Below are 23,641 nucleotides of genomic sequence, written 5' to 3' on the forward strand. Positions count from 1 at the left end.
TGGCACTGCTGGTTTTGGTGCTCCCCAAGGAAGCAACTTCTACTCACAGAGCTGCGCTGGATTTCATCAACAACTGTTACTTGACTTTGTGGATTCTGCTGCTCTAGTACTAAATATCATTTTCATGGTTGTTCAAGTCAAAGGAGTTTCACAGCTTCTGAACTTCAGAGGCAGAAAAGAGGGAAAGTGATTGGCTGAATATTTGTTGGGTGTCTGCCTTTCGCCAAAACAGATTAGATGTCAGCAACCCTAAATTAAAAGCTTCACTGCTGCTAAACAGGCAATTTTTACCATTTCTCATTATGCTACCTGACACAAAGCAGCACAATCCAAGGTTTCTGAGAGCTCTCCTGACTTCTGCCCTTTTATTTTTGTGAAAAAGACCAGGACATAGAATTCAAAAGGAAAAAATTAAAAAGAAAATTATTCAGAAGGTGGAAGCCTAACACCCAACCCCCCTGGCCTTCCCCACAGAATAATCACAGATTAAACTAGCAAAACAGAATCTCATCAGTTGCAGGTGTTCTCCCTTTTCTTCCCTGGCACAGAAGCACAAAGTATTTGGACTGCCCCTTTAGAAAATGACACCCAGAAAAAACTCTTATTTCATATGCATGAGACAGATATGCACTTCCACTGAGACTCACACTTGAAAAAGAATCTTGTTTACTCCCAACCACAGACAAGTCTGTAATTAATTTCTTTTAACTTTAGTGAGACTGCCTTGCACTGAGAAACAGGGCTGTGCAGTATAATGCACTAGGCTAGGAGAATATTAAACAGTAACAACTCACTCCTTGCATGACCATCTCTAAATTAAAAAATTTTTGCACGCTAAAATTAACTATACATATGCACTCTCTGCAAACTACCTGTAAGTCTTACAGTTGACAGGCAAGACCAAGTTATAGTGAAAAGGCATCAGCTTCTAACAAGGACAGACTGCCTGATTCACCCTTGAGTTCGACTGCGATAAGACCTCCACTCTACTGCTTGTCACTCAGAAGCATTTTACCAAGATTGCTATTTGTCTGCACAGACTGTTTAAGTCTGTACACGTTACTTTTGTATTTTGCTCAAACATTTACCACCTGCAGAAACAGAGTGCCCTCTAGCTCCGGCCAAACTCAAGAGAATTCTCCTAAGACACTGTCTCCTTAAAGTCCAGCAGTTAAAAACACAGGAGGCAGCAAGGCCCTCTGTTACCTGTACTCTTACCTGTCCTGGGGTCAAACAGCTGGTTGGCCTCCAAATCTGTGAAAGTGCTGAAGCAAATGGGACATTTAAAAGAGGCGCGATTGGTGGAGTCTCTCTCATCCGTCTCAATCCTCCTCCTCATGTGGTCCAGCTTGTACTTCACCACGTTCACCAGAAGGCGGTAGTTGATGAAGTAGTAGTTATGACGGGTGGTTTTGCCATCCGGAGCCGTCTCGACCCTCATCCTGCATTTGATGAACTTGTCACCCTTGAGGGTGTTGAGAACAGCCCGCAACTGCTTCCTATCAAACTTAAGGAGCTCTAGCATGTCCTCCTCCTTCACACAGGCATTCCTGATGAGAATGTCCAGAGCCAAAGCATGTTCAATGCCATAAAAGCCACGCACCACATATTTGGCAAGGCGTTTGAGAGCTGCTGGGACCTCAGTGACGACGTCTGGGTCAGTCATAGCAGGTTCAGATCTTGAGCTTCATGTATACTGCAATGAAAAACAGGTAGATGGATTCTCAGCTAGTCTTCTAACTTCCGAAATTCTTATTTATCTTACTTAGAGCTAAGAAAAGGATGGAGTGCTTTCCATTTCTCTTTCCCAAGCCCTGTACTGTCTCCTTAGGTGTTCATAATGCCAATGCCACAAAATCAGAATTATGTTACCTCTCATTAAAAACAAAATGAAGGAAAACTTTTTAAAAAGCACACAAGAAACTGGTACCAAAACATACTGCAGATTTCATTTCTACTCAGTCACAGCTGGAGTAGCAAAGCTGTCCTGAAGCTGAGCTCAGCTTCATGATCAGCTGAGGCTTGTAGCCTGGGAGAAGCAGAAAAAGGCTACAGCAAGAAAGGTCCTAAGACAGCCCCAGAGTGGAGTAGTCTTATGGCTTCAGCTGATGTCACTTGTCACACTGTAAGTAGCCCTGTCTGCTTTTGCTCCTCAGACATCACTGGGCAGATATACTGTATTAGGACAGCTTACTACTTCTGCCTGGATTTTAGATGAACAAATAGGTCCTTACAAAGGACTGATCCTTCATTTACAGGGTCCCACATTCAGACCTTAAAAGCCCACGAATAATATAGCACAATAAAGAAAACAAAAATCAAGACACAGTGCACATGAAGAGATGATGTGTTTAACAAACAAAAAAAGTATTCCATGAAGTTCCTTTTGAGTCACTTACCATGACTTACCAGGTTGTCTGTGACAAGACAATCATTTTCAAGTACCGCATTTTCACTTCACTTTTCTTTGGCTTAACATCAAATGGTACAAATGGTCATGACTATTACATGCTTCTGTGACATATGTGGGAACATGTACAGAATCACATGCAAGGAATTCCTCATATTGTCAACCCTGCCAGATTTAGCCAGCAGACAACTAAGAGCAGTAACTCTTCTGAAGCAGAAAGCTTTGTCCAGTGAAGAGAAAAAGAGAAGGAATTCCATAAGGTGCAAAGGGTTACTGTCATTCCAAAGGGTGCTTTTCCCCATTTTCTCTCCACTCTTTCAAGTCTATACATCTGTTGGCAATAACAAAATTCCTCTCCACTCATAATGTATGGATTTCCACATATGAAAGAGTCAAGACAAGAATGAAATATTAGAGGTGCTTTTGAAATACCCATTCAGAAGGCTGTACATCCAGATAACTTCAAATAAAACTTTGAATAATCTTTTTCAGTTACGATTCTTCTACGCTGGTTTAGGACATGAATAACTATTTCTTAAGCAAAAGATTCCTTCAACTCAAAAAAACCCCCACATGTTAATTTCTGTTTGTTCATCATTGCTACACAGTTTTTATAACTAATATAAAAAATCGTAAAACTCTGCCAATCCCAATTTTCACTTCCATTAGATGTTTCAGACACTGTATATGGACCTCCCCAATATTGAAGTCTATCAAACAAAGGAAAGCAGAGAGTGACAGCAGAGGAAAGGATCTGCATAAGTACCCTATTTTCTTTATCATTGTCACAAAATCTGTGATAGGATTTCTGACAAACACCATTACAGAACTTTTCTACGCTCTTGACACTAAGACATCTCTCTGAAGTCACCAACTCTACATGTACCCAAGCAGCTGCTGACTCACTTTCATCAGCTAAGGCTTCTCAAAAATCTGTGATTATTTATTGCAGTAGCCTGCCTGGATTTTTTTCTTATGAGAAACAGTGCCCTCTCAAAAAACTCTAGGTAACATTATCCACTGAAGCTTTACTTCTCTCCCTCCCCTACCCTCTTCAGCCACTGAGGAGGTGTGTTCCTCTCAAGGGTTGTGGCCAGTGCAACTGGAAAGCAATCAGGCTGTGGAATGCGAAGCTTAACACCAAATAAATAAGGATCATCCTGCCTTTTCTGCCTTTTAGGTAAGAAAAACACCTTAATTATTTTCTTTTAAAATGCTTCCCTGCTTGAGCATTTCTTTTTCTCTAACTTAGGGACAACTGATATTCACAGTGCTCATTTGCAACTGAGCAACATTTGTTGACTGCTGGTGTGCAGGCTGAGAATACCTTACAGAAAACAACGCTTCCTCCAGCTCCAGCTTCCCTTCAAGGAAATTAAATTAAAATACGGCTATCACACCACGAATTAACCATGAAACAAGTGCTTCTAGAGTCAGTCAGCCTTCTTTTGCATGCCAGATCCATAGTGATTTATCTCACACAAAGGACCACTTTACAGGGCTTTGCATTAAAGGTAAAAGCTTTAGCAATAAAGGATGCCCCATCAAGACTTAACCATGCAGTATTTTTGAATCTCTAAGTCAGACCCAATCTAAATACTGTCATAGGACACTGTCCTTGAAGATCAATTTCATTCTGTTGGTATTTTTTCAGTCTTTCAGTCACTTAAAGATAAATCTTGGTTTTGACTGCATCTAACAGCAGCACACTGATACTATAAAACAATGTCAATGCAGAAGCTGGAGAGAAGCCTTTATTTATTCAAATTGATTAAATCTTACTCAGAACTTAAGCACAGTAAAGAATGAATGTAAAGATCAATTTTAAACAAAACCTGGCACCCCAGGAGATTTAATAAGTCAAATTTTGAAAGTCAAAAGCTTTTTAAGTGCTGATCTGAAGACCAGACAAAAAAACCTTCTCTCCTCACCAATTCACTCTTACTAAAAACTTCCTTGTAGAAAAACTCGGGATGCAACTTGAAGGGGCACAGTGACCTTCAGAACATCAGTTGCAACAAAAGAAAGGAGAAAAGTGTTTTTAAATAAGCACATCTCACTCTGGATACGTCATCTGAGAGCTGATGGAAAGCACTTTCTCTGCCTTAATAAGACAACTGCAGATTTCCACAGACACTTTCAAAACAGGTTTAAGGTACAATTTCCCAAATAATGCACTCAAACAGCTTAAACTGAGACCTACAAGGGACCAATAAAGAAAACTAGATCTAAGAGTGTATATCTTTTCCATTGCTTTTCAGCAATAGTTAGAGATTTAATAATCTTTCTTAGTGTCAATGACTAGAAAATATTCTTTTTGATCTAGTGAGACCAGGAGTTTTAATACAATTATTTCTTCTGCTCTACTGGAGATTTTGAGTGATGTCCAAATCTTCTGTGCCCTTAGGTAACAGTAGGCATCTTAACTGTAACACTAGTTTTCTTCCAGGTGGGGATATATGGAAATACAAACATTCTGAAAACACCAGAAACCATTCTTCCCTATTATCCTCCACTTCAAAAAATGGATTAACAGAGTTTAGATTCTAAATCCTGCAGAAGACAGCCTTTGGGTGAAACAGCCAATCAACTAGTGTCATATTTAAGAAAGGGGGAAAAAAAAACCAAGGAGAAACAAAGCCATGAAAGAACACTGAAAGAACATCCTCAGCAAGCTTTGCTGCATGAAAGTCAACAATGCTGAACACAAATAACTTAGCTCTAAAAACGAGAATGTTGAGCAAACACTGATCAAAAGCAAGGGCTCTGAAAAGATCTGTATGGTTGGATGAAGGACATATTTTCCATCATTCGCCATAATCATGTTCTCACACAAGACACATGATACATATGCACAGGATGGCACAAAAGTGAGCATTTACCACTGCCAGAACGCACCAGGCCAGGGCCTAACAAATTGCATCTCTAGGAGAAGCTGACATCTGGCCCACAAAGAATCCAAGGTTTTTAATCTCTAAGTTGCAATTTCTTACCACCTTTCACCAGGCAAGAAAGACAGTGATGCAACTCACACGCTGAAATCCAGTACTACATAAATATCAGTTTAAAATTCAAAAGCAGGGGACTTCACCACTGCATCCTTGAGCAACAATTTCACCTTCCACTGAAGCAGTAAGTCAAGCCTGAATTAATTACACATGCAAAGAAATATGCTAACATCTTCTAACAAGGTTTCAGTGGATGTGCAACCGTTTCAAAATAACGTCTGAACTGACCTTAATAATTTATGAACATCAAGGAACATTTTCAGGGGAAAAAAAACAAAATAATGGCCAAGATACTCCACTATACAGTGAGCAGCTACAGACAGCACTGATAATAAAGCAGACTGGACAGGATCATACTCAAAAGCAATCAAAATTCAAATATGGGCTTTATTAAAAGAGACAGCTGTTGGGGAATTGTTCTGGGTAATTACGTGAATGCAATTCAGTATTATGGGTATAGGAGGAAAGTAGACCTGTCTATGTTAACACAGTAAGACAGCAAACCTAAATACACATTTTTTGTGGGTTTTTTAAAATCGTTCTAAATGGAAGAATTAATATTGATGTAGCTATAAAAAGCAACATTGGAAAAAGAGACCTACAGCTACACAAAACAATCAGATCTGCTGGGTGAAGAAAATCAGGGTACATTCTGCAAAATGCAGATTGTACTTCAGGTTGAGTAAAATGTATGAGGCACAGGCCTTCAGCATAACCAGAGATGTCAGAAAAGAAATCAGGAGGAAAGCAAGTGACTGCAAAAAAACCCATTTGGTGTGATAGGACCAAAGACCACATAGAAGCCAGAAATTCAACCAAGCAAACATCCCCACAGGTCAGGACTTTCCTGACACAATATCAAAGCAACTAAACTCTTCTTCTCTGCGTACAAAGATTTTAAGAATTCTTCTGTGAACTCAAACAGGAATTGTGCTAATGATGTTAGATCTTTCTTCCTGCTTTTCCTGACTAAAACTGAGACAAAAAGTGTTAAAAAGGTGATACCTAGAAGCCACAATATAGATGAAACTAGTACTAGAAATTATGAAAGCCTAAGTCAGCCGGTATGAATTAGCAGGAATTTTTATCCAATACTGCAAATGAACATCATTTTGTTTCAACATGTAGCTTTGCGACTTATTTTAATTTTACCTCAGAAAACATAAACAGGGCTCGGCTGACTATTCATGTATTTGACACAGTAAACATTTTAAAAGCAGGATCTTGAAAAAGGAAGCAGACTGTTCTTCAGACTCATTTGGGTATACAAACCCTTTATCACACCTCAGATCTCTTTTGGAGGAAAATCTGGAGTTGCAGGTTTGTCTGTGAACTGAGGCTATCAGGCACACTGTTAACACCTAAAGGTGCTTCCTGTACTTCCCCATATCTAATTTTTATTGTTAGTGCTCTTTTTCACCAAATCTTTGAGACCAGCTTTTGCCATTTTCTTTGGAAAATGTTTCTGCAGGCTTCTGACGTACGATTCTTTTCAAAAGGGGAAAAAAAAATCACTTGTTTACACCACTGATACAGTTTCTTCAGGTAAAATCAAAATCAGATTATAAGAAGAGAGTCCCTCACCTGTAAATAAGGTAAGTATGACAGGCTTCCTGGAGCCAGTATATGCCATATCTCACTCCATCAGTCACTTGTAATATCCTAGTTTTGTAGTCTCTCACTCTAACAAAATTTAAAATTCTGCCTTCCAGAAGATGATGAGGTTAAGCTGAAAGGAGTGATTCTGAATCTTCTGGAGAACACCGAGGGAAGGCATAAATTTCAGAACTTCAGTGGCAAAAACATGCCATCAGCATTTTAAATGTCTGTACAATGTAGCCTCAGACACTGCTCATCCTTTCCACAATACAGCACAGAAGCTCCCATTTTCTAGTCTTGCCTTTACTTGTTTTTCTCTGTAGTGCGTGGATGATCTGGAAAATGTCCCTATTATCCAGAATTGCCTTTATCCCACATCAGTTGCAAACCCAAAGTGTTCCGGCATTTTATCAAGAGTTCACTGAATTTCATTCCCTGGAGAGTTCAGGAACACTGCTGCTCAGCCTTGCTCCTGGACATCTTGATGAGAAAATGTGTATTTTCATGACAAGACCTACCCTGAAGTATTAGAGAAGAAAAGAACAATCTGCTTTCACTGAAATCCCACCTTCTTGTTGGCATTCCATAAAGTGAAACCAAGAGGTCACAGGTATCAAGGGGTCTCCTTCACTGAGGATGAAAAGTTGTGCTGCAGCTGCACAGAAAGGCCGAGGGGCCTGGCTGAAATCAGAGCATTTTCCCCTAATTTCAGAAGTTAAGATATATGGAGCCAGATGTGATAAGGCCACAAGGTCTGACTGTGCAAGGCAGAAACTGAACCAGGCAGGCTCAGGATCTAATTCTCAATCACATTCGTAATCTTAACACAACACAAACAATAGCAAGGTGTCAGTAAATTAGAGGACTACCTGTGTGCATGTTTACAAACTGATGAAATATTCAGAAATACTTCGAAAGCATATGAGCAATAACAACTATTTACAGTTGTAGCTCTAAAGAAAATGGAGCACACTATTTATAGAAGGCCAAACTTAGTGGTTACAAGAGTGAAGGTACTATTTCCTGTTGCAGCTTAAGTCAAGTTACACTCTCCCTCCCACAACAAGTCTTTTATTTTCCTCCCTTGCCTTTAGCCACAGCCCCCACCCTTCTGTGCTAATTCTGACAGTTCACTATTCTTGTAGCAGTGCGAATCAAGTTGATAAAAAGTGAAAAGCTAACATGCCAAAACAAAAAACTGGGGTATTTCAGAGAGGGCAAGGGGTAAAAGTTCAACTGAATCATTTCTGTTACCAGACTAGAGCCAACACAGAGCAGAGAAAAGAAAGCACAGCTAAGGATTTAGGTGATCTTTCCCCATGTGGTGGCAAAATTGACTCAACTGTGATAGAAGGACATTTTAACCATGGAGAGCAGAACTTTGTACACTCTACACTCCAATCTGAACATGTACCAGTAGAACATGTGTTATTCTGGTGATGTGTTGGCACTGATCCTCACATAATGAGTTGTAAGGTTTCAGGGGTTTGTTTAAAGGAGAAAAAATAAGATCATTTCTCACCAATATCAAGCCTAGGAAGTCACAATTACACTGAAGCACACTGGGCTTGGCCCCAGCATTCCTTTTTAAGTTTCAGACAGGAGGAAGCATTAATTGCTTTCCATCTTCTGGATTCAATAAGACCTGGAACACCACACTTGTCATCATGATAGATTATGTGGTATTGCCTGACCTTTGGGAATTCCAGAAAGACAACGTAAAATTCTGGAAGTATTAGGTTCATAATAGTTTTAGTGCATCAGGGTGTAGCAAATGTGTATATACTGTGCGTATAAGCAATAAAGAAACAAACAAATCAGCAAGATACCTCATTAGCTTTAATTAATATAGTTTCTTGTTCAAAAGAATTCCCTAAAGCATCCTGTGAGAAAGCAAGCTGTACCTCACAGGAAGTGGAAGGCAGGAATGCAACTCCCATCATGCCTCATTGCTCCCAGAAAGCCATGTGCTCCTCTCCCAAGCACATGGCTCTGCCCTCTCTCATGCCAGCTCTGGCACTCACTGGACCTTCCTGTGTACCAATTTACACCACTAAAAGGCAGAAAAATGTTTCCCTTTTTTTCGTCTCCTTTTTACTATGTTTTTCAACAGTTTAATGGGTCAGCAGAAAAGTCTGATGAGCAACAGAACCAGGAGGTATCAGAGGATGACGCTGCATTGGAACAGATGAAAGAAGAAACACCACCCTTTGTGGCTGAAAAATATTAAACCACCTATACTTCATGAAAATGTACCTTAGCTGTGCACTGCTGAACACCCTTTTCAGGATGCCAATCTTCCTCATTCCTTCTGAGCCACTTGGGATGGCACAAGCCTGACAGCTGGGCCCATTTAACATCAAGAATTCTGTGCCATTAGGATGTAATGGTCATCTACTTCCCAAGGAACCAGAGAACTTGTGAGACCAGAAGAAAACTAATTTACAAAAAAATAAAATTAAAAACAAAAACAAAAAACCCTACACGAAACAAAAAAACCCCACCTGGAGAAGTGAATGGTTTCACTGTATGGGCTCAACCCGCAGACAAACCTGGTAAACAGGAATGAGGAGGATTTGCCAGTCATCTACTCCTCAGATGTCCACAATCCTGCAACTTCCTTCAAATTACAAACTGTACAGATTTTGACAGCAGACTAAGCTTTAAGGTTAAGCAGAGAGCCCTTTATGCTGTCTGCACAGCTTCCCATTCCCTACCCACTTTTAATGTGTTGAGGTTTAAACATCAGATTGTGTAGGCTTCTGTAGGGCACGAGGAGCTCAACAGTACCTCCTAAAAAACCAAACCACACAAGACAAAGAGGCAGCCCCCACAGACAGCGCAGGAGGGGCGGCGGGCGGTGGTTCGGAGCCAAGGCGAAAAGGGGGCCCAGACGGACACACCGTGCGTGGAGCACGGACTCCGCGGGCCGCTCTGCGGCACCCGAGCGCCGGGCCGGGGGCCTCCGCGGGCCGCAGGCACCACCCCGCTCCCCGGAGCCGGCACTGACCTGGCGCCGCTTCCAGCTCTTCCCGGCTCCGGGCGGCGCTTCCAGCGGCTCCGCCACGCGCGTCACCGCCGCGCGCGACCCCGGCGTCACGGCACCCGCCGCGCGTGCGCGGCACCGCCCCCTCTCTACCGGCGCGACTCAGCGGCGCGAGCGACAGCGAAGCAAGCCAATCGCGCTCCCTCACGGCCCTTCGCCTTCCCGCCCTCACGCGAGCCGAACCAATCACAAGTGAAAGACGCACCAGCGGCTAGAGAGACAGCCAATAGGCTGAGAGAAGCGGAAGGACGGCCCGCTGCGATTGGCGGGTCCCCCCGTCTCCGGGAGTTGTTGCTGGGCAGGGTAAAGATGGCGGCTCTGGACAGGGTCAAGGTGCTGGTGCTGGGCGACTCCGGTGAGTCCCTGTCCCCAGGCCGTGTGCCCGGGGCTGCTCCTGGGGACCCGCCCCTCATCTGCTTCCCCGTCACCCGCTGAGGGGCCGGGAGCAGCGCTGAGCGCGGGAGGTCCCGGCCCCGCTGTCTATAACCCCGGCGCCGCCTCCCAGGAGTTGTTCTCTCTCTGTGCCCTTGCAGGTGTCGGAAAATCTTCTCTCGTTCACCTGTTGTGCCACAACCAGGTGCTGGGAAACCCGTCCTGGACAGTGGGTTGCTCCGTGGATGTGCGAGTAGGTGACGTGCCCGGCCCCTGGGTACCCGTGAACCCGCAGTGTAAGGGAAGAGAAGGGCCTTGACTTTATTATTTTATTTTCATTACTTACCGCCACAGAAAGAGGTGTGCTTTGATGATGTGATTTGGTGAGCACTTAATCTTTCAAGGCAAATAGCATCAACTTGAGCCAAGCACTTGTGTGAGCAAGTTTTGACCTTCCCAGGTTGTCAGAGTCACACGAGGTATTTGTCACTCAGCCCCTGTCCCTGCTGCAGTGGCCACGGGCGAGTTACAAGTCACAGCGGGCCAGTTTAAGTCAAAAGGCACAGAATTCCAACCACGTTTCCCTGAAAAACAGGCAGTGTATAGCCACGTGGTCAGCTAAACATACTGGGGAAAAACAGTTTGCTGGTTTAGGTTGTGGGCACTGCCTGTGACCGAAGGGTTGCTTCTACCCCTGACTCCTCACTGTAGGACCTGCTATGGGAGGAATGAGGATATTCATCCAACACTTCTTTGGCTCAACCTACAGCCCTCATGGGACATTGATAAATGCTTTTTTCCTTCGCCACAGTTTGCTGCATTCTCCTTGAAACACATTTCCCTAGATTAGGAATATATTTCCAAAATTTGGAAAGCAGCATTCCTGTTTGACTGTGGAGCAAAACTACCAGGCAGATCCAGGGGCAAAACTGATTAACTCAGTTGAGATGTCAATGAGAATTTGAAGAGGAAAGAGATGTGGTCAGTTGGAATCCAATGTGGTCGCCTCTGTTACTAGTCCTGCAGTGCTACAATGTGGGTTTTAACAACTGTAAGAAGTCAAGACCTTAATTTTCTTTTGTTTTAGCAACATGCTTTTTCCAAGCACATCATGAAGCATTAGGTTTGTTCATACTAAGATGGAAAGGATAATCACTGCTTACTCACCAAGCTCCATCTCCTATAGGAGCTGTGGTATCCAGTGGCTGCTGCTTGACTCATTCAATCTCTCTTCCACTTGAGAGGTTTGAAATGGTGTCATCATGAGAATTTACAATTTTCTATCCAAGTGCAATAATCCTTCCAGCTGAATGTGTAAGTGTCATGTGGATTAACTCCTGTGAGTTGGTGCTGTGGTTATGTATTATGTGAATTTTTCATCAGATCCATGACTACAAAGAAGGGACTCCAGAAGAGAAGACTTACTACATTGAGCTGTGGGATGTTGGAGGTTCAGTGGGTAGTGCCACTAGTGTGAAAAGCACACGAGCAGTATTCTATAACTTGCTAAATGGTGAGTTTGTTTGGTGTAAATCTGATTTTATTACTGTTTCTGTTAAGAACTGTCTCTTGGTTCTGGGGCAGGGTTCTTTGTAGTCTGGCTGAGGGCCATATTGTTCTCTTTTCTGATTTATACAGGAGAAAAAAACCTGATAACATTCATAGGCAGAATTTTATAGATTCTGTTTTGAACTCTAAAGATATTTTAGGCAAAGCTGTACAGATGAGCTTCATCAGCCTTTCACTTCAGTTTTGTGTAGCTGGCACAGCAGGGAGCCTTTAAAGGTGCAGTACTGTCCCTTCCAGCTACACTTGCAGACATAAATGTTACCTTCACACTTCCAGGCCTGGTATACTGCAGAAATGTGATTTATATTATCTTGTCTGTTCAGTTGCAAAACCTACAGCAGAGAAATGATTATTTGACTTTATGTGAACTTTGATAGTTGCATCCTATCTTGGCAAATTTGAAGTGTCTCCCATAAAACTGCAATATGCTGATAACCATCTTTCCTCTGCTCATTTAGTTTAGCATTATAGTTCATTTAGTTAGATAATTTTTGAGAATTGAATCTTGCAACTTGCTGCATATTTAGAAAGTAATATCTTATGCCTTCTGTTGAGATAGTGACTTAAAATCCTATTAGTTCATCTCTACCACTAATACGAGCAAATAAAAGATTATGAACACAACAGTGCAGTATTTCAGTTGTTCCTTTTTTGTCGTCCAAGGGTAGTTCACTACAGATAGATGTATATCAGATTAACAACTGCTTCTGAAAATTTGTCTCAAATGCTCTGTTTGTTTCTCTTTTCTTGTTCCAAGTAATTTGAAGGCCTTTCAGTAACATGTTAACCCACACAATAAATATTTTTGATCTGTGATTAACTAGTTCTGTCTTCTCCCTTCCCTGTGAGGAAAACTGTAGGTACCTCTTGCTTATATTGTTAACTGCCCCCCTGTAAATAAGGCTTGAGTTGAATTGTGCCCTCAAAGGAAGATTCTTTGGTATATGAAAAAATGGATTTATTTTTGACACCAAATCCACGGTATGCCAGTGAGTGTGGGTCAGACTTGGAAATATCCTGGAACAGCCCATTAGGAAATGAAATCCTGAACTGAATTATAATTAATGACATTATTAAAATAAGAGTTATTTATCTCCAGTGCCCAAAATACATTATTAGGCAGCTCGCATATGAAAAGTGTTGACTTTGGTAGTTAACCTTGGCTCTTGTTTCTTTCATTAGATTAATTTCTCCATTAGAGCTTGTCTCACAAATTGCCTCAGTTTGACTTGATTTAAGAAGAGAAGATGAATGTGTTCCTTCTGCCTGACTGCTTGTGCTTTCTGGGCAAACCTGAGACAGAAAGGCAGTTAATGTTTGGTTGTGGCAGCACCTGTGGCAGGCTCTTGGGCTGTTGACAAGGTTGGGAACAGTTTGGTTTTGAATTGACCACGAATCTGCTGTTTTGCTGGCCCTTCATCTGGTGTGTGGACTGTGATAATTGAGCACAGGGACTAGGCAGTGAGGCTCTGGTTTGCAGGCTTTCATGTGAGAGGAACATTTCCTTGAGTAGTCATTGGTCCTGCCTGCTCTTCTTGCGTGTTGACGCAGTCTTTTGCTGCTGGTGCAACCAACTGGGCAGGTTTTAGGTGATGCAGATAAGGGAACTGACCAATCAAAAACATAACTGAGGGAGAGCGTCTGGAGGTGGAGGGTGTTTCTCACAGGTTGTGCAGCAGTGCCTCAGAATCTGTTGCTGTAGGCCAGGTTATGTTATGTCAGGCTTTTTCTCCCTACACTGGAGTGAACACGCAGCTGAGTTGCCCTTTTCTGTTGTTACTGAGATAATTGCTTTGAGATAGGGCTATGGCTGTGATATGCTGTGAACTCTAACAGGAGAGTCTGTGCACAGTCATGTGGGGTAGTGGAAAATGTTTATGGAAATGTGGTTTGTTGATCGGGTGTACAGTGGGTGGCACCTTTGGGAGTTCAGGTAAAAGGTTAAATTACTAAGTTTTTTCCACCTGTAGGCTGCGAAGTGTTTTGAGAATGAATCCCGATGCAGATAAGGGGTAGAATTCCGTTTTGTCCTTGAATTAATCATAGTTTGAAGTCTGGAGGAAGTGGGAACATCCACATATTGCAGAAGGTGTGAATAAATAGAAGAAATTTGCTAGCAGTAGTTGGTAATTGAGTTAGGAACTGTGGTTATCAGAAGTGGGTGTCTGTTAATAGCACAGCTAGGAAGTTTGGCTGTATCTCAGAGTTTACATTTTGAAGGCTCATAGTAATGAGAAATGCTAGTAGCTTAATCTTGAATACAAGAAATCTTATTAATTCATGTTTCTACCAGGAAATATCCCAAAGCAGCTCAGTAGGACATGAAATCTTGAACTTATGCATCTGAACTATAATTTTGGTGAACTGTGAAAGTTTATCAGTGTCTGTTTCCCCTTTGGATACCTCCCCAAGAATGTAACATTAATTCTTTAAAATGCAGGAAAGCAACAGTGCTCTCTAAACTCTTTGAAACAACGAAAAAGCCTTTAGACTTCTCAGATGGAGTGACAAAAAGATAATTATGTTTACCAGTTAGGTAAAACAGAGAAAGGCTAAATTCTCTGCTGCAGTAATACAGAATTTCAGTATCATTAGAAATAGAGCAGAATTAGGAAATGCCTGCAAGCCTTTTGTGGATTAAACCTTGAGGTGGCTGTTTGTTTCCTCCTTTCATGAGATTTTTCTCTTAGCTCTTATCCAATTCCTGATAAGCAGCTTTAAAAAACCTGTTGCATCCTGATATTTTCAGCCTTACCCATTCACTGTAACTGAACTGGTTATGCATCCCTTTCTTCCTTCTCAGATATCTGGGAACCTGCAGATGTCATTTTGGTAAGATAAGAAAAAAATATGTATCGTTAAATAGCATCTTGCTGTCTTTTCTTTCACCCTAGGGATAATTTTAGTGCATGACTTAACCAACAAGAAATCATCCCAGAATTTGTATCGCTGGACTTTGGAAGCACTCAACAGAGATGCTGCTCCAACAGGAGTTCTTGTGACAAATGGGTGAGTGTAAAACATATGTACAGACTTAAGACCCGGTAATTCTAAGCTGTTATGAAGTCTTTGTTCATCCCTCAGGCCAGTTGGAGTCCACATGAAACTAGATGTGGCTAGACTTCTAAGAAAGGAAGGAAAAAATTGGGAATATCAAAGAAGGTTGCTGTTCTTTGTGTTCTGTACTGCTAATCAGGCCATTCTGGCAGTAGATTCCCAAACTGTGTAGCAGAGACCTTGCTTTAAGGGAAGAGGTTTTTACTGCATCCTTCATTTGCTTGAGACCTCTGTGACAAAGTGGGTTCAGTCCTTGATACCTGAAGGCTTTGTCTGTACTGAGATGTGTCCTTATACAGGAAATGTCATGGGATGACATGTGTGTTCCAAAAGGCTTTCCTTTCATGTACCAAGACTGAGGAAGTTCACGTCATAAATCTTTGGTTTCGGTGATGGGGGAATTTTTTCAGGAGTGTGGCTGAAAGAGCTTAAAAAACTGCTTAATAAGCATGTTCATAATTAGCTTTCCAACATCTTGTCAAGTATTTCCTCCTGCACCACTGTGCTCCTGTTATACGTTTATCATCGATAAACCTCACACATGAGCAGGAAGGCAATAATAAGGAGTAGCTTTTTGAGGGAAAAATATTAATTGTTTATCTGCCTGTGCTGGTACACAGGTGTTTCTGTAGAAACATGGAAGCTGAGAAAGGGGATTTGCATTGTATAAACCGCAAAATTCTCCACTTTTTCCGCAGACAGGTTCTTCACAATTGTTTTAATTTTCTAAAGCTTAGCTTCTGTCAAGGACAGATGCTCTGCCACTAGCAATTCCTTGGTCGAGTTGTTGCTGTTGGTTGTAAAATTACTTTCTAGAAAGCTTGGTTTAGGTAAAAATGAAAGACAAGTGATTATCCTAGCTGTGGAGAATGATTGAAACATGGATTTGTGATGACATTTAATTGCAATGTTATTTATTTTATAAAGGCTATCTTTGATCGTTATTCATATCTGAATCAAAGCTTGTTGGAATTCAGCTTATAGTGGCTGCCTTTACTTGAATATAGATGAATTTATAACTTGACACCATGCAATTTTTGTTGCAACCCTCTTTGACACGTGGAAAGGGGTAGTGTTTCACAGGTGCAATTTATTTCATTGTCCCTCCTTTAAAAGTATATGTATGTAGGAACTTTAGCTGTTCAGAGATGCCAGCTCCCTGATCTGTCCCTGGTGTCTGCCTGCACTCAGTACAATACTGGAGTTCCTTTCCTGCCTCTGTTAGCATTTCTTCTATGGTTCATCTGTGCTGAGAAGAAATCCAACTCGGGTGGTTTCTTTTCTGTTTCCTTTCAATTCCTGGGTAGTGACTTAGATGCAGAAGCCCTTCCTTAATTAACAGGTACAGCCCATTCTCACTTAGATAAATCGTGACCCCTAATAATTAAATGACCATTTTTTGAAAGGGACAGGGGAGCTGAGAGTACCCCTGTGCCCACTTACATGGCCATCACCTTACTCAGGATTGTATTTGTTTCCCTCATCAGTGACTATGACCGTGAACAGTTTGCTGATAACCAGATTCCACTGCTGGTAATAGGAACTAAGCTGGATCAGATCCCAGAAACTAAGCGGAATGAAGTTTTGACCAGAACAGCTTTCTTGGCTGAGGATTTCAATGCTGAAGAGATAAATTTGGTTAGTATCTTTGTCACCAGTGTTGTTTTTCTTTTATATGGGAGCGAGTCCAATTTTTAGTAAGTAAAGATGTTGTGACAAAAATCGGGCTTCTGGAGATTTTTTCAGTAGTGCCAGAGGCATGCACATTTTGTTTGGCTGTACCCCTTGCTTGATGAAACAGCCATCTTTGTTTCACTACAGGGAGGTGTAATGGGTGTTAAATAAGGTCACCGAAGCTTTAGAATTGATGATTTGGAGTTAAATTTTCTTTTTCCTGTTCATAGTTGTGACACAGGCTGCTTTTGAATGAAACACCAAGATCACTTTATATGGATATATGGGTGTAAAAATACACATGTGTTGTGTGAATGCTTGTATACACACACACATGCATACACATACACACAGGATCTCATGTGTAGCCTGTACAAATCATTCTCTGACTGAATAGCTGGTGATGGCAGGAGGATGTGGAGCACATAGGGGGTTACTTAGATTCTGCAGTTGATTCACAGAACAGAAGTTGGCCTTTTCTCTCTAGTAACTGCGGAGCAGAAATCAGCAGATACACTGTTTGCCGTAGCTGACAGCCTGTGTCAGGGGAAAGGGTGTGTGGCTTCCTTGTGTTGATTTTTGTGTGCTTGGTTTGTTGTTGTCTTCTATGTGTTCTAGGATTGCACCAATCCTCGTTACCTGGCTGCAGGTTCATCCAATGCTGTCAAACTAAGCAGGTTTTTTGATAAGGTAAGTTGATTAAATGATGTTTTATTGTTCTGTGTATAAAACACTGTCTGTGATTGGAACATGAACAACAGTTAGCTGCTCCTTTCACATTCCACTTTTTGAGTTGGTTCAAGCCAAGTATGGGGAGGCCTAAGACTGGCCTGCTTTTGGAACCCTCCAGAAAATAGCTGATCTGCTTGAAGATTTGATTCTTGATCTGTACAGAGCAGTGAAAAAGAACTCACAAGTGTGCAAAGACACTCAGCATATGCTTTTGAAGTTGTCTGGCAGGCCAGAGGGGTTGCAGCATTCTGAGGCACTAATGTGGGTAGTTACAAGACTGTGGTTAGCTCTGTTGATCCTGGTTAAAGCAACCTTTAGGAATTAAGAAATTTGTCATATTACTCTCCCTTCCTGAAAAAGAGACCGTCAAGGTCCATTGTGAAAATGAAAAAGAATGCTCTGGTTAAGCATCCCCTGGACATAACACAGTGGAGCTACTGTGTAGTAGTGGAACCACTGCACCTGCGGAGAAGGAATGGGAGGAATGACTTTGATGCAGGAGACACCCAAACCATTGCCACCATTATCCAGGAGGGCTAACTAAATCAGGTATGTGGAAGTTGAGGATAACACAGCCTTTCTAAGAATGGCTGGAGGTGGCAACTCCTATGTGTACTAGAGCATTGCATTTAAAGCAGTAGGCCTGGACCAGGGAATGTGGGTTCAGACCTTGTCCAAGTTAGCCATGAGTTTCAGTGCTCACACGTGAAGTATTTGTTGGAATCTGAGGTTACGCATGCGCTGTGCAAGCTAAGATCATTCTCTGTTGTTCCCAGGTCATAGAGAAGAGATACTTCTTAAGAGATGGCAATCAGGTTTGTCATTTTTCCTCCTTTTTTGTTTCATTTCTTCCTGTGTAATGTGAACTGCTGACATAATCCTCTTTAAAACATGGGCTTCATACGACTTAAATGATAGTCTGTGCTGGTAGTTGAGTTCTTATATCTGTGAGAGCACAGCTGGTTTGGATAGACAGAAGAATGGCCAGCTCTTGTCAGCTTAAGTATTTGTAATGTGATCGGCAGTGAAATACTAAAGTATGCTAACATAGCAAAAGTTTCAGGAGTGAGGTGAAATGGGCAAATGTGATTTCTTTCAGCTCTGTCAGCTTCTTGGTTGCAGATTTAGGCCAGAAATGCTATCTGGAAGGTCAGTGAAAAGGCTTGGTTTTGCACAGCTGGAACTAGTATTTTATCTTGCACAGGTAGTTTTCACAGACCCAGAGGAGCCACAAGAAAAATGGGAGTATGATACTGGCTTGTAATTAATTCCTAAATGACTGAATTTAGTGTTTTCAGCACAGTTGGTGAAGAACTAGCAAAATGACTTCTGGTTTGGGCAAACCACTTCAACTTTTTGTGTCCCCCACCTCCCCACAGAGAGTAGCGAGGTTACACTTGCCATATCTGTCAGGTACTTGCAAATTATCATGAATAGCATCACTAAAATACAGTCAAATGTATCATTAGAGCTAGCTGTGCTGAAAGCCCCTTAGGGAGAGCAGGGAAAAAATAGTCACAAATTACAAAATGCTTCCTTTCTTTAAGCAATTTTTAGTGCCTTTTAAAAATAAACTTGCTCTTGCCTCTTTCAGTTCAGCATGATGACTTTTTTTCCTCCCCTCTCCCCTCCTCTCCACATTCTAGTGAAAGGAAGTTTCCCTTTCATGGGGATTGGGATAGATTCAGTCTAAGCCTTCCTGAAGACCAGCCTGTAACCAGGAAGGAATTAGGGAGGTGACCAAGGAAGCATATTCCATGCTATTCCTTTTTGTAAACTGAGGTGTAAATAAGCCGGTCAGAGAGACCGACCTCTCTTCTCCTCCGGCGGGGTTTGGGAACGGTAGGTCCCTGTGTTGGTCTGGCTTATCTGGAGCTGAGGCCTGCAGCGACTGCTGTTGTCTGTCACATGTGAGGGGAGAGTGCTGGGCCGGGTCTGGCTGTCCTGCTTTTCTCAGGGGAAGTGGTGAGATTTTGCTAGTTCTTTATTTTGCTGGTTAACAGGTTTTTTTGATTGTGCATATTTTGTTTTCTCCTTTTTTGTCCCTTTTTGTCCCTTTTTCCCATTTTTCCCTTCTCCTCTTCCCCTTCTTGGCAGTTGTACATAATATCCTTACTGTATATAACTGTAATATATGTAAATATATATTTTTTAGATAATTCGGTTGCTTTCGATTTCTCTCAGTTTCTATAGTTTTTTTCCCTTTGCCTAAAGAGGGAGGGAGGGAAAAGGCTTTCACTGAGTGTTAGAGATTTGGCAGGAAGCCAGCTCAAACTTGCTCAGGATAATAGCTTAATGCAGAAATCTGCTTGTGTGCTCGTTGTCTTTGATGCATAATTTACTTTTTACTTTTATTATTGGATCATATTTAGTGGCTAGCCAAGGATTAACTATATATTCCTTATGGCTGTGTGCCAAAGATTACAGCCTGCTGATGACTATTTTCATCTACTTCACTGACAAGAGCTCAAAAGCTTAAAACAAATCTTAAGTAGTGGACAGTTATATTTAAAGAGAAAATTCCAAGTTGGAAATGGAGGTTTGAATATAACCTCTTAATGTTACTGTTTGAAATTATCTACTTAATGTAACTCTTACCAATGTGTTTGTGGGTTTTCTACAATAGGTGGCTTCGATCATTCGTGTTTTGAGGTATTTCTATTGTAGACTTCTTCAGGATGAAAAGAATGATAAGTTTCAAATTGTTTGCAGCTATGGCTTCAGTCAGATCTCTGATAAATAATTGTTGCTCTTAATTAGCGATTTTGATATTAAAAAAATGCTCAAGCAGATAACTTTTTACCTATGGTCCAACTACTTTTTAGTTGTAATGATTTTCCTTTTTAAATTCCCAAAGCAGTTTTCCTGAGATGAACCTTAGTGCAAAATCTGCTTGATTTTTCTCTTAGAGATGATTGCTTTTCAGAGATGAATAAAACACTACTTCAGTGAATACTTGGCATATGTGTTTGAGTTTTGGGCCTGAAAACCCCAAGCAAATTAATTTGTGGAGTTCTTAGTGGACTTTTATTTTGGGAAAGCTCTCTAGCTTTTGGAGTTTATCAATGAAGTGTGTAACCTGAGCAGTCTGCTTTGGATTGTAAAATACATTTTTGTCCCATACCATCCATACATGCTGATGTTCTCCTGGCATGATTTGTTGTGCTTGGCTGACACCTTCCATTTTAATATACTCTATTTCCTATGAAAGTGTAGAATTGCTTTGGGAGGATGTGTTTACTGGGTCTACTCTTTCTGCTTGTTTGTAGTTAGTAAGCTAAAAGTTACTCTGGACTGTAATCAGTTTTATGATGCCAATAGGGCAGATACCTTATGTAGTATTAGAAGGCAGCACATCTCTTTCTTTTGGTGATTCATGGATTGCATTGGATTGAAAAATCCATCTGAAATACTGTTAAACCAGAGAAACCTCTGATGATTTCAAGGAGATTTTCTTTGTCAACATCCATTGTCACAGTGTAAGTGGTATCTACAGACTGGCTGCAAAAGCAGGAGTCCTAATCCTTTGTATTGTTGCAGCCATTTCTATTCCAACAGTTTTCTTAAAGCTTTCAGCAATTGATAAAACTGCTTTCAACTGCCAGTGAAGTGCTGCTGTCCCAGGTTTGAAGGCATAAAGCCTAGACAGCTCTTTAATAGGACTTGATTATACTGCTTGATAGTTTTAAAAATGAAGGGAGGAAAAATTCTTGTGTGCATTTGAATCTGGGGGGAAATACAGCTTTTGAAATCTGTAATTAATTAGTTTAGGATTTGCCTGAGAAATTAAGGCTTTTGTGTAACCCTTGCCAAAAAAGTCTTAAGGAACACCATAGAACAAATGAGCCATACTCAAGTTCTGCAGTGTTTAATTAATGGTGCTCCTCTAGCAGCAAGCTGAAGCATTGTAGTCCTGACTCTGGAGATGGTGTGGAAGAGGATATTGCAGTTGGCTTGGTAACAGGCACTCAAGTGTGGGCTAAAGAGAGCTCATGCTGATTCTGACATGGCAACTTATCTTCCCTGTCTCTAGATTCCTGGCTTCTCTGAAAGGAAAAGGTTTGGAGGAGGAACACTGAAGAGCCTTCATTATGACTGAACACTGAAGAAGTGGAAGATGACTTCTCTGAGTTCCTAATGACATTCCTATTCCAATTGGATGCTCAAAGACAATAATGCTTATGTCAAGCAGAGTAAATATTACAACTGGCTAGCCTGCTGAAGCTACTATTGTTGGAAAAGACTTGGGGAAGGATTTCCAGAAGCCTAATCTGAAGCCTAGAGTCTTTCTTAGGATTACAGGCTGTCCAGATATATGGGAACAACTGGGGAAAGTGTGCAATAAGTTGAATGTCTCTCCCTGCTTTGGGAAACTTTATACACAGCACATCTGTGTGACATCTTTCTCTCCATTTTGGAAAACTTACGGTCAGTCTTTGCAATGAATTGCATTCATTTTACCTCTAAAGGAAAGGTGACACTGAGTGGGCTTCACATTTCCTGTAAAGTGAACAAAATGTAAGGATGGGTAAGGAACAGTCTGGAAACTAATCAAATGACTTCATTATATGAATGGTGTTGTCTCACCTGGAACACACTGTTCATCCTACTCAAAAGGGAAAAAAGAAAGGCAATATATGAAGAAAAGGTTTGAAGCATTAAAAAAAGAAAATCGTTAGCAGAAAGGAAATGGTGTTAATTCTGCTGCTTAAATTAAAATTGTTTACTTGGAGAGGGCAAAGTGAATCAAGTTTTTGTCTTTTCATGATTGACTGTGGTCTTGTTCTTTATATTAAATTAAAAGGCAGTGCTTTGAAAACTGATGGGAAAAGTATGTTTTTATACAATGCTTATTTGAAGTAAATGTGACGTGGTCTTACTGAGCCTGAGGGCTAAGTGGATTCAGAAAACATGAAATGTAAGAACATCCTCTGAATTAGAATGGATGGACATTTAGAAGCGATATAAAGCTGTGTAAAAACTAGGTACTGAACATGATCAGAAGGAAAGTTCTGCAATACAGATGTTTCCTTTACATATTTAGCACTAAGGATAAAGGAGACTTTACCTGGTCTGATCTGTTGTGCAAGCTGTTGTCTTCCTAAATAGCCCAAGCTTTGCATGGTTTCTCACCTCCCCAGAATTATGTGGAGTAGTAAAAGCCTGATTTATGTCAGTTTCTTCTTTCAGCTCCTTCCTCAGTCACCTCTAATGGTTAAGCCTCTGGCAAAGGCTAACTAAGAGCTGGAGTTAGATATAAATAGAGATTAGTAATAAATGGGGATAGACGAAAGTAAAATGCTGGTGTGAAATTGGCAGGGAGCAGAGTTCTGCAGACTCCAGATTACCTCTGCCTGCAGCTCTTCTAGCAGCTGCTAGGAAATAAATGGAACACTGCCTATTGCCACTAATCAGGCACAGAAGTGACAGCTAGGTGCACCAGTCAGACTTATTAAAAATATGGATACTTTGCTTTTCCTTAGGCCATTTCACAGAAAGGTCTCGGCGCATTTGTAAACATGAGTGGAGTCAGTTTTGAGATGCCTGTATGAAATGGGTTCTTAGTTTACATTTAGTTTACAACCAGAAAAAACAGGGTGCCAAAATATTAATAGTAAATAACCTGTGTCTGAGCCATGCAGTTCATGACAGCACCAATGTCTCTCTGCGATCCTTTGACAACGAAAGCTGGAATTATGTTTTCAAGGTCAAGTGCTGTCCTAGGGTAACCAGATCTGAGCTCTCTCAGGTTCCTAAGGAATTGCAGAGCAGAACAAGCAAGCTAGCACAATTTCCTCCTTCACCCTGTGGCTTCTTTAGGGGAATCGGAAGTGTTGCAGAGTAAGGGAGGCCATGTAGTGTAAGAGGTTGCATTAAGAGATGGTTGCACAGGTCTTTGATTTGGAGGCAGGGGCTTTCCAAAGTAGCCCTCTTCAAGCAATTGGAAAGTAATATAGCTCAGCATGCTGTAGAGTGGCTAAAGCCCTGGTTGCAGCTCACCTGTTTGTAGGTTTTAAAATAGGCCTCTAGTACAGATTAAGTATTTTATTTGTTTAGATCTCGGCAGGTAACTACACGTAGGTATAGTTTTTCCTTTCAGGACAAGGTGATGTGTATTGGAGTCATGCACACTGATGTTATATTTATTTTTACAGGAAGGAAGTCCTAGCTCCT

General features: G+C 41.3%; 2 protein-coding genes across 12 annotated transcripts in view; one reads left to right on the forward strand and one right to left on the reverse strand.

Moving 5' to 3' along the window:
• GTF2E1 (general transcription factor IIE subunit 1) overlaps nucleotides 1–10,188 on the reverse strand; it is an 80,967-nt gene extending 70,779 nt beyond the window's left edge. For 8 of the 11 annotated variants that reach the window (XR_007903263.1, XR_007903262.1, XR_007903264.1 and 5 more), the window contains exons 1-2: nucleotides 10,028–10,188; nucleotides 1,219–1,696 (exon numbers count right to left, since the gene is read on the reverse strand). Coding sequence is in view for 4 of the 11 variants with exons in the window: in XM_051779964.1 (XP_051635924.1) it covers nucleotides 1,219–1,666 (448 nt within the window). In the remaining 7 variants the exon portion in view is untranslated. The other 3 variants (XM_051779968.1, XM_051779965.1, XM_051779966.1) reach the window with 3 other exon arrangements.
• Nucleotides 10,189–10,293: 105 nt separating this feature from the next.
• On the forward strand, nucleotides 10,294–22,350 carry RABL3 (RAB, member of RAS oncogene family like 3). The gene is made up of 8 exons (XM_051779976.1): nucleotides 10,294–10,418; nucleotides 10,597–10,688; nucleotides 11,819–11,948; nucleotides 14,899–15,013; nucleotides 16,549–16,699; nucleotides 17,354–17,425; nucleotides 18,244–18,282; nucleotides 21,501–22,350. The coding sequence occupies exons 1-8, from the start codon at nucleotides 10,373–10,375 to the stop codon at nucleotides 21,564–21,566; spliced, it is 711 nt and encodes a 236-aa protein (XP_051635936.1). The 5' UTR covers nucleotides 10,294–10,372; the 3' UTR covers nucleotides 21,567–22,350.
• The last annotated feature ends 1,291 nt before the right edge of the window (nucleotides 22,351–23,641 follow it).

The sequence above is a fragment of the Manacus candei genome, unplaced genomic scaffold (assembly GCF_025592945.1).
Source record: "Manacus candei isolate 608988 ecotype Guabito, Panama unplaced genomic scaffold, ASM2559294v1 h1tg000014l, whole genome shotgun sequence".
Taxonomy (NCBI): Eukaryota; Metazoa; Chordata; class Aves; order Passeriformes; family Pipridae; genus Manacus; species Manacus candei.

What these genes read in the sequence shown, in the direction of transcription:
- RABL3 (XM_051779976.1), top strand. Translation starts at nt 10,373, where the DNA reads ATGGCGGCTCTGGACAGGGTCAAGGTGCTGGTGCTGGGCGACTCCG. An exon ending in GTTGCTCCGTGGATGTGCGA is followed by an intron (nt 10,689 to 11,818) that starts GTAGGTGACGTG and finishes ATTTTTCATCAG; the next exon opens with ATCCATGACTACAAAGAAGG. An exon ending in GGAGTTCTTGTGACAAATGG is followed by an intron (nt 15,014 to 16,548) that starts GTGAGTGTAAAA and finishes TTCCCTCATCAG; the next exon opens with TGACTATGACCGTGAACAGT.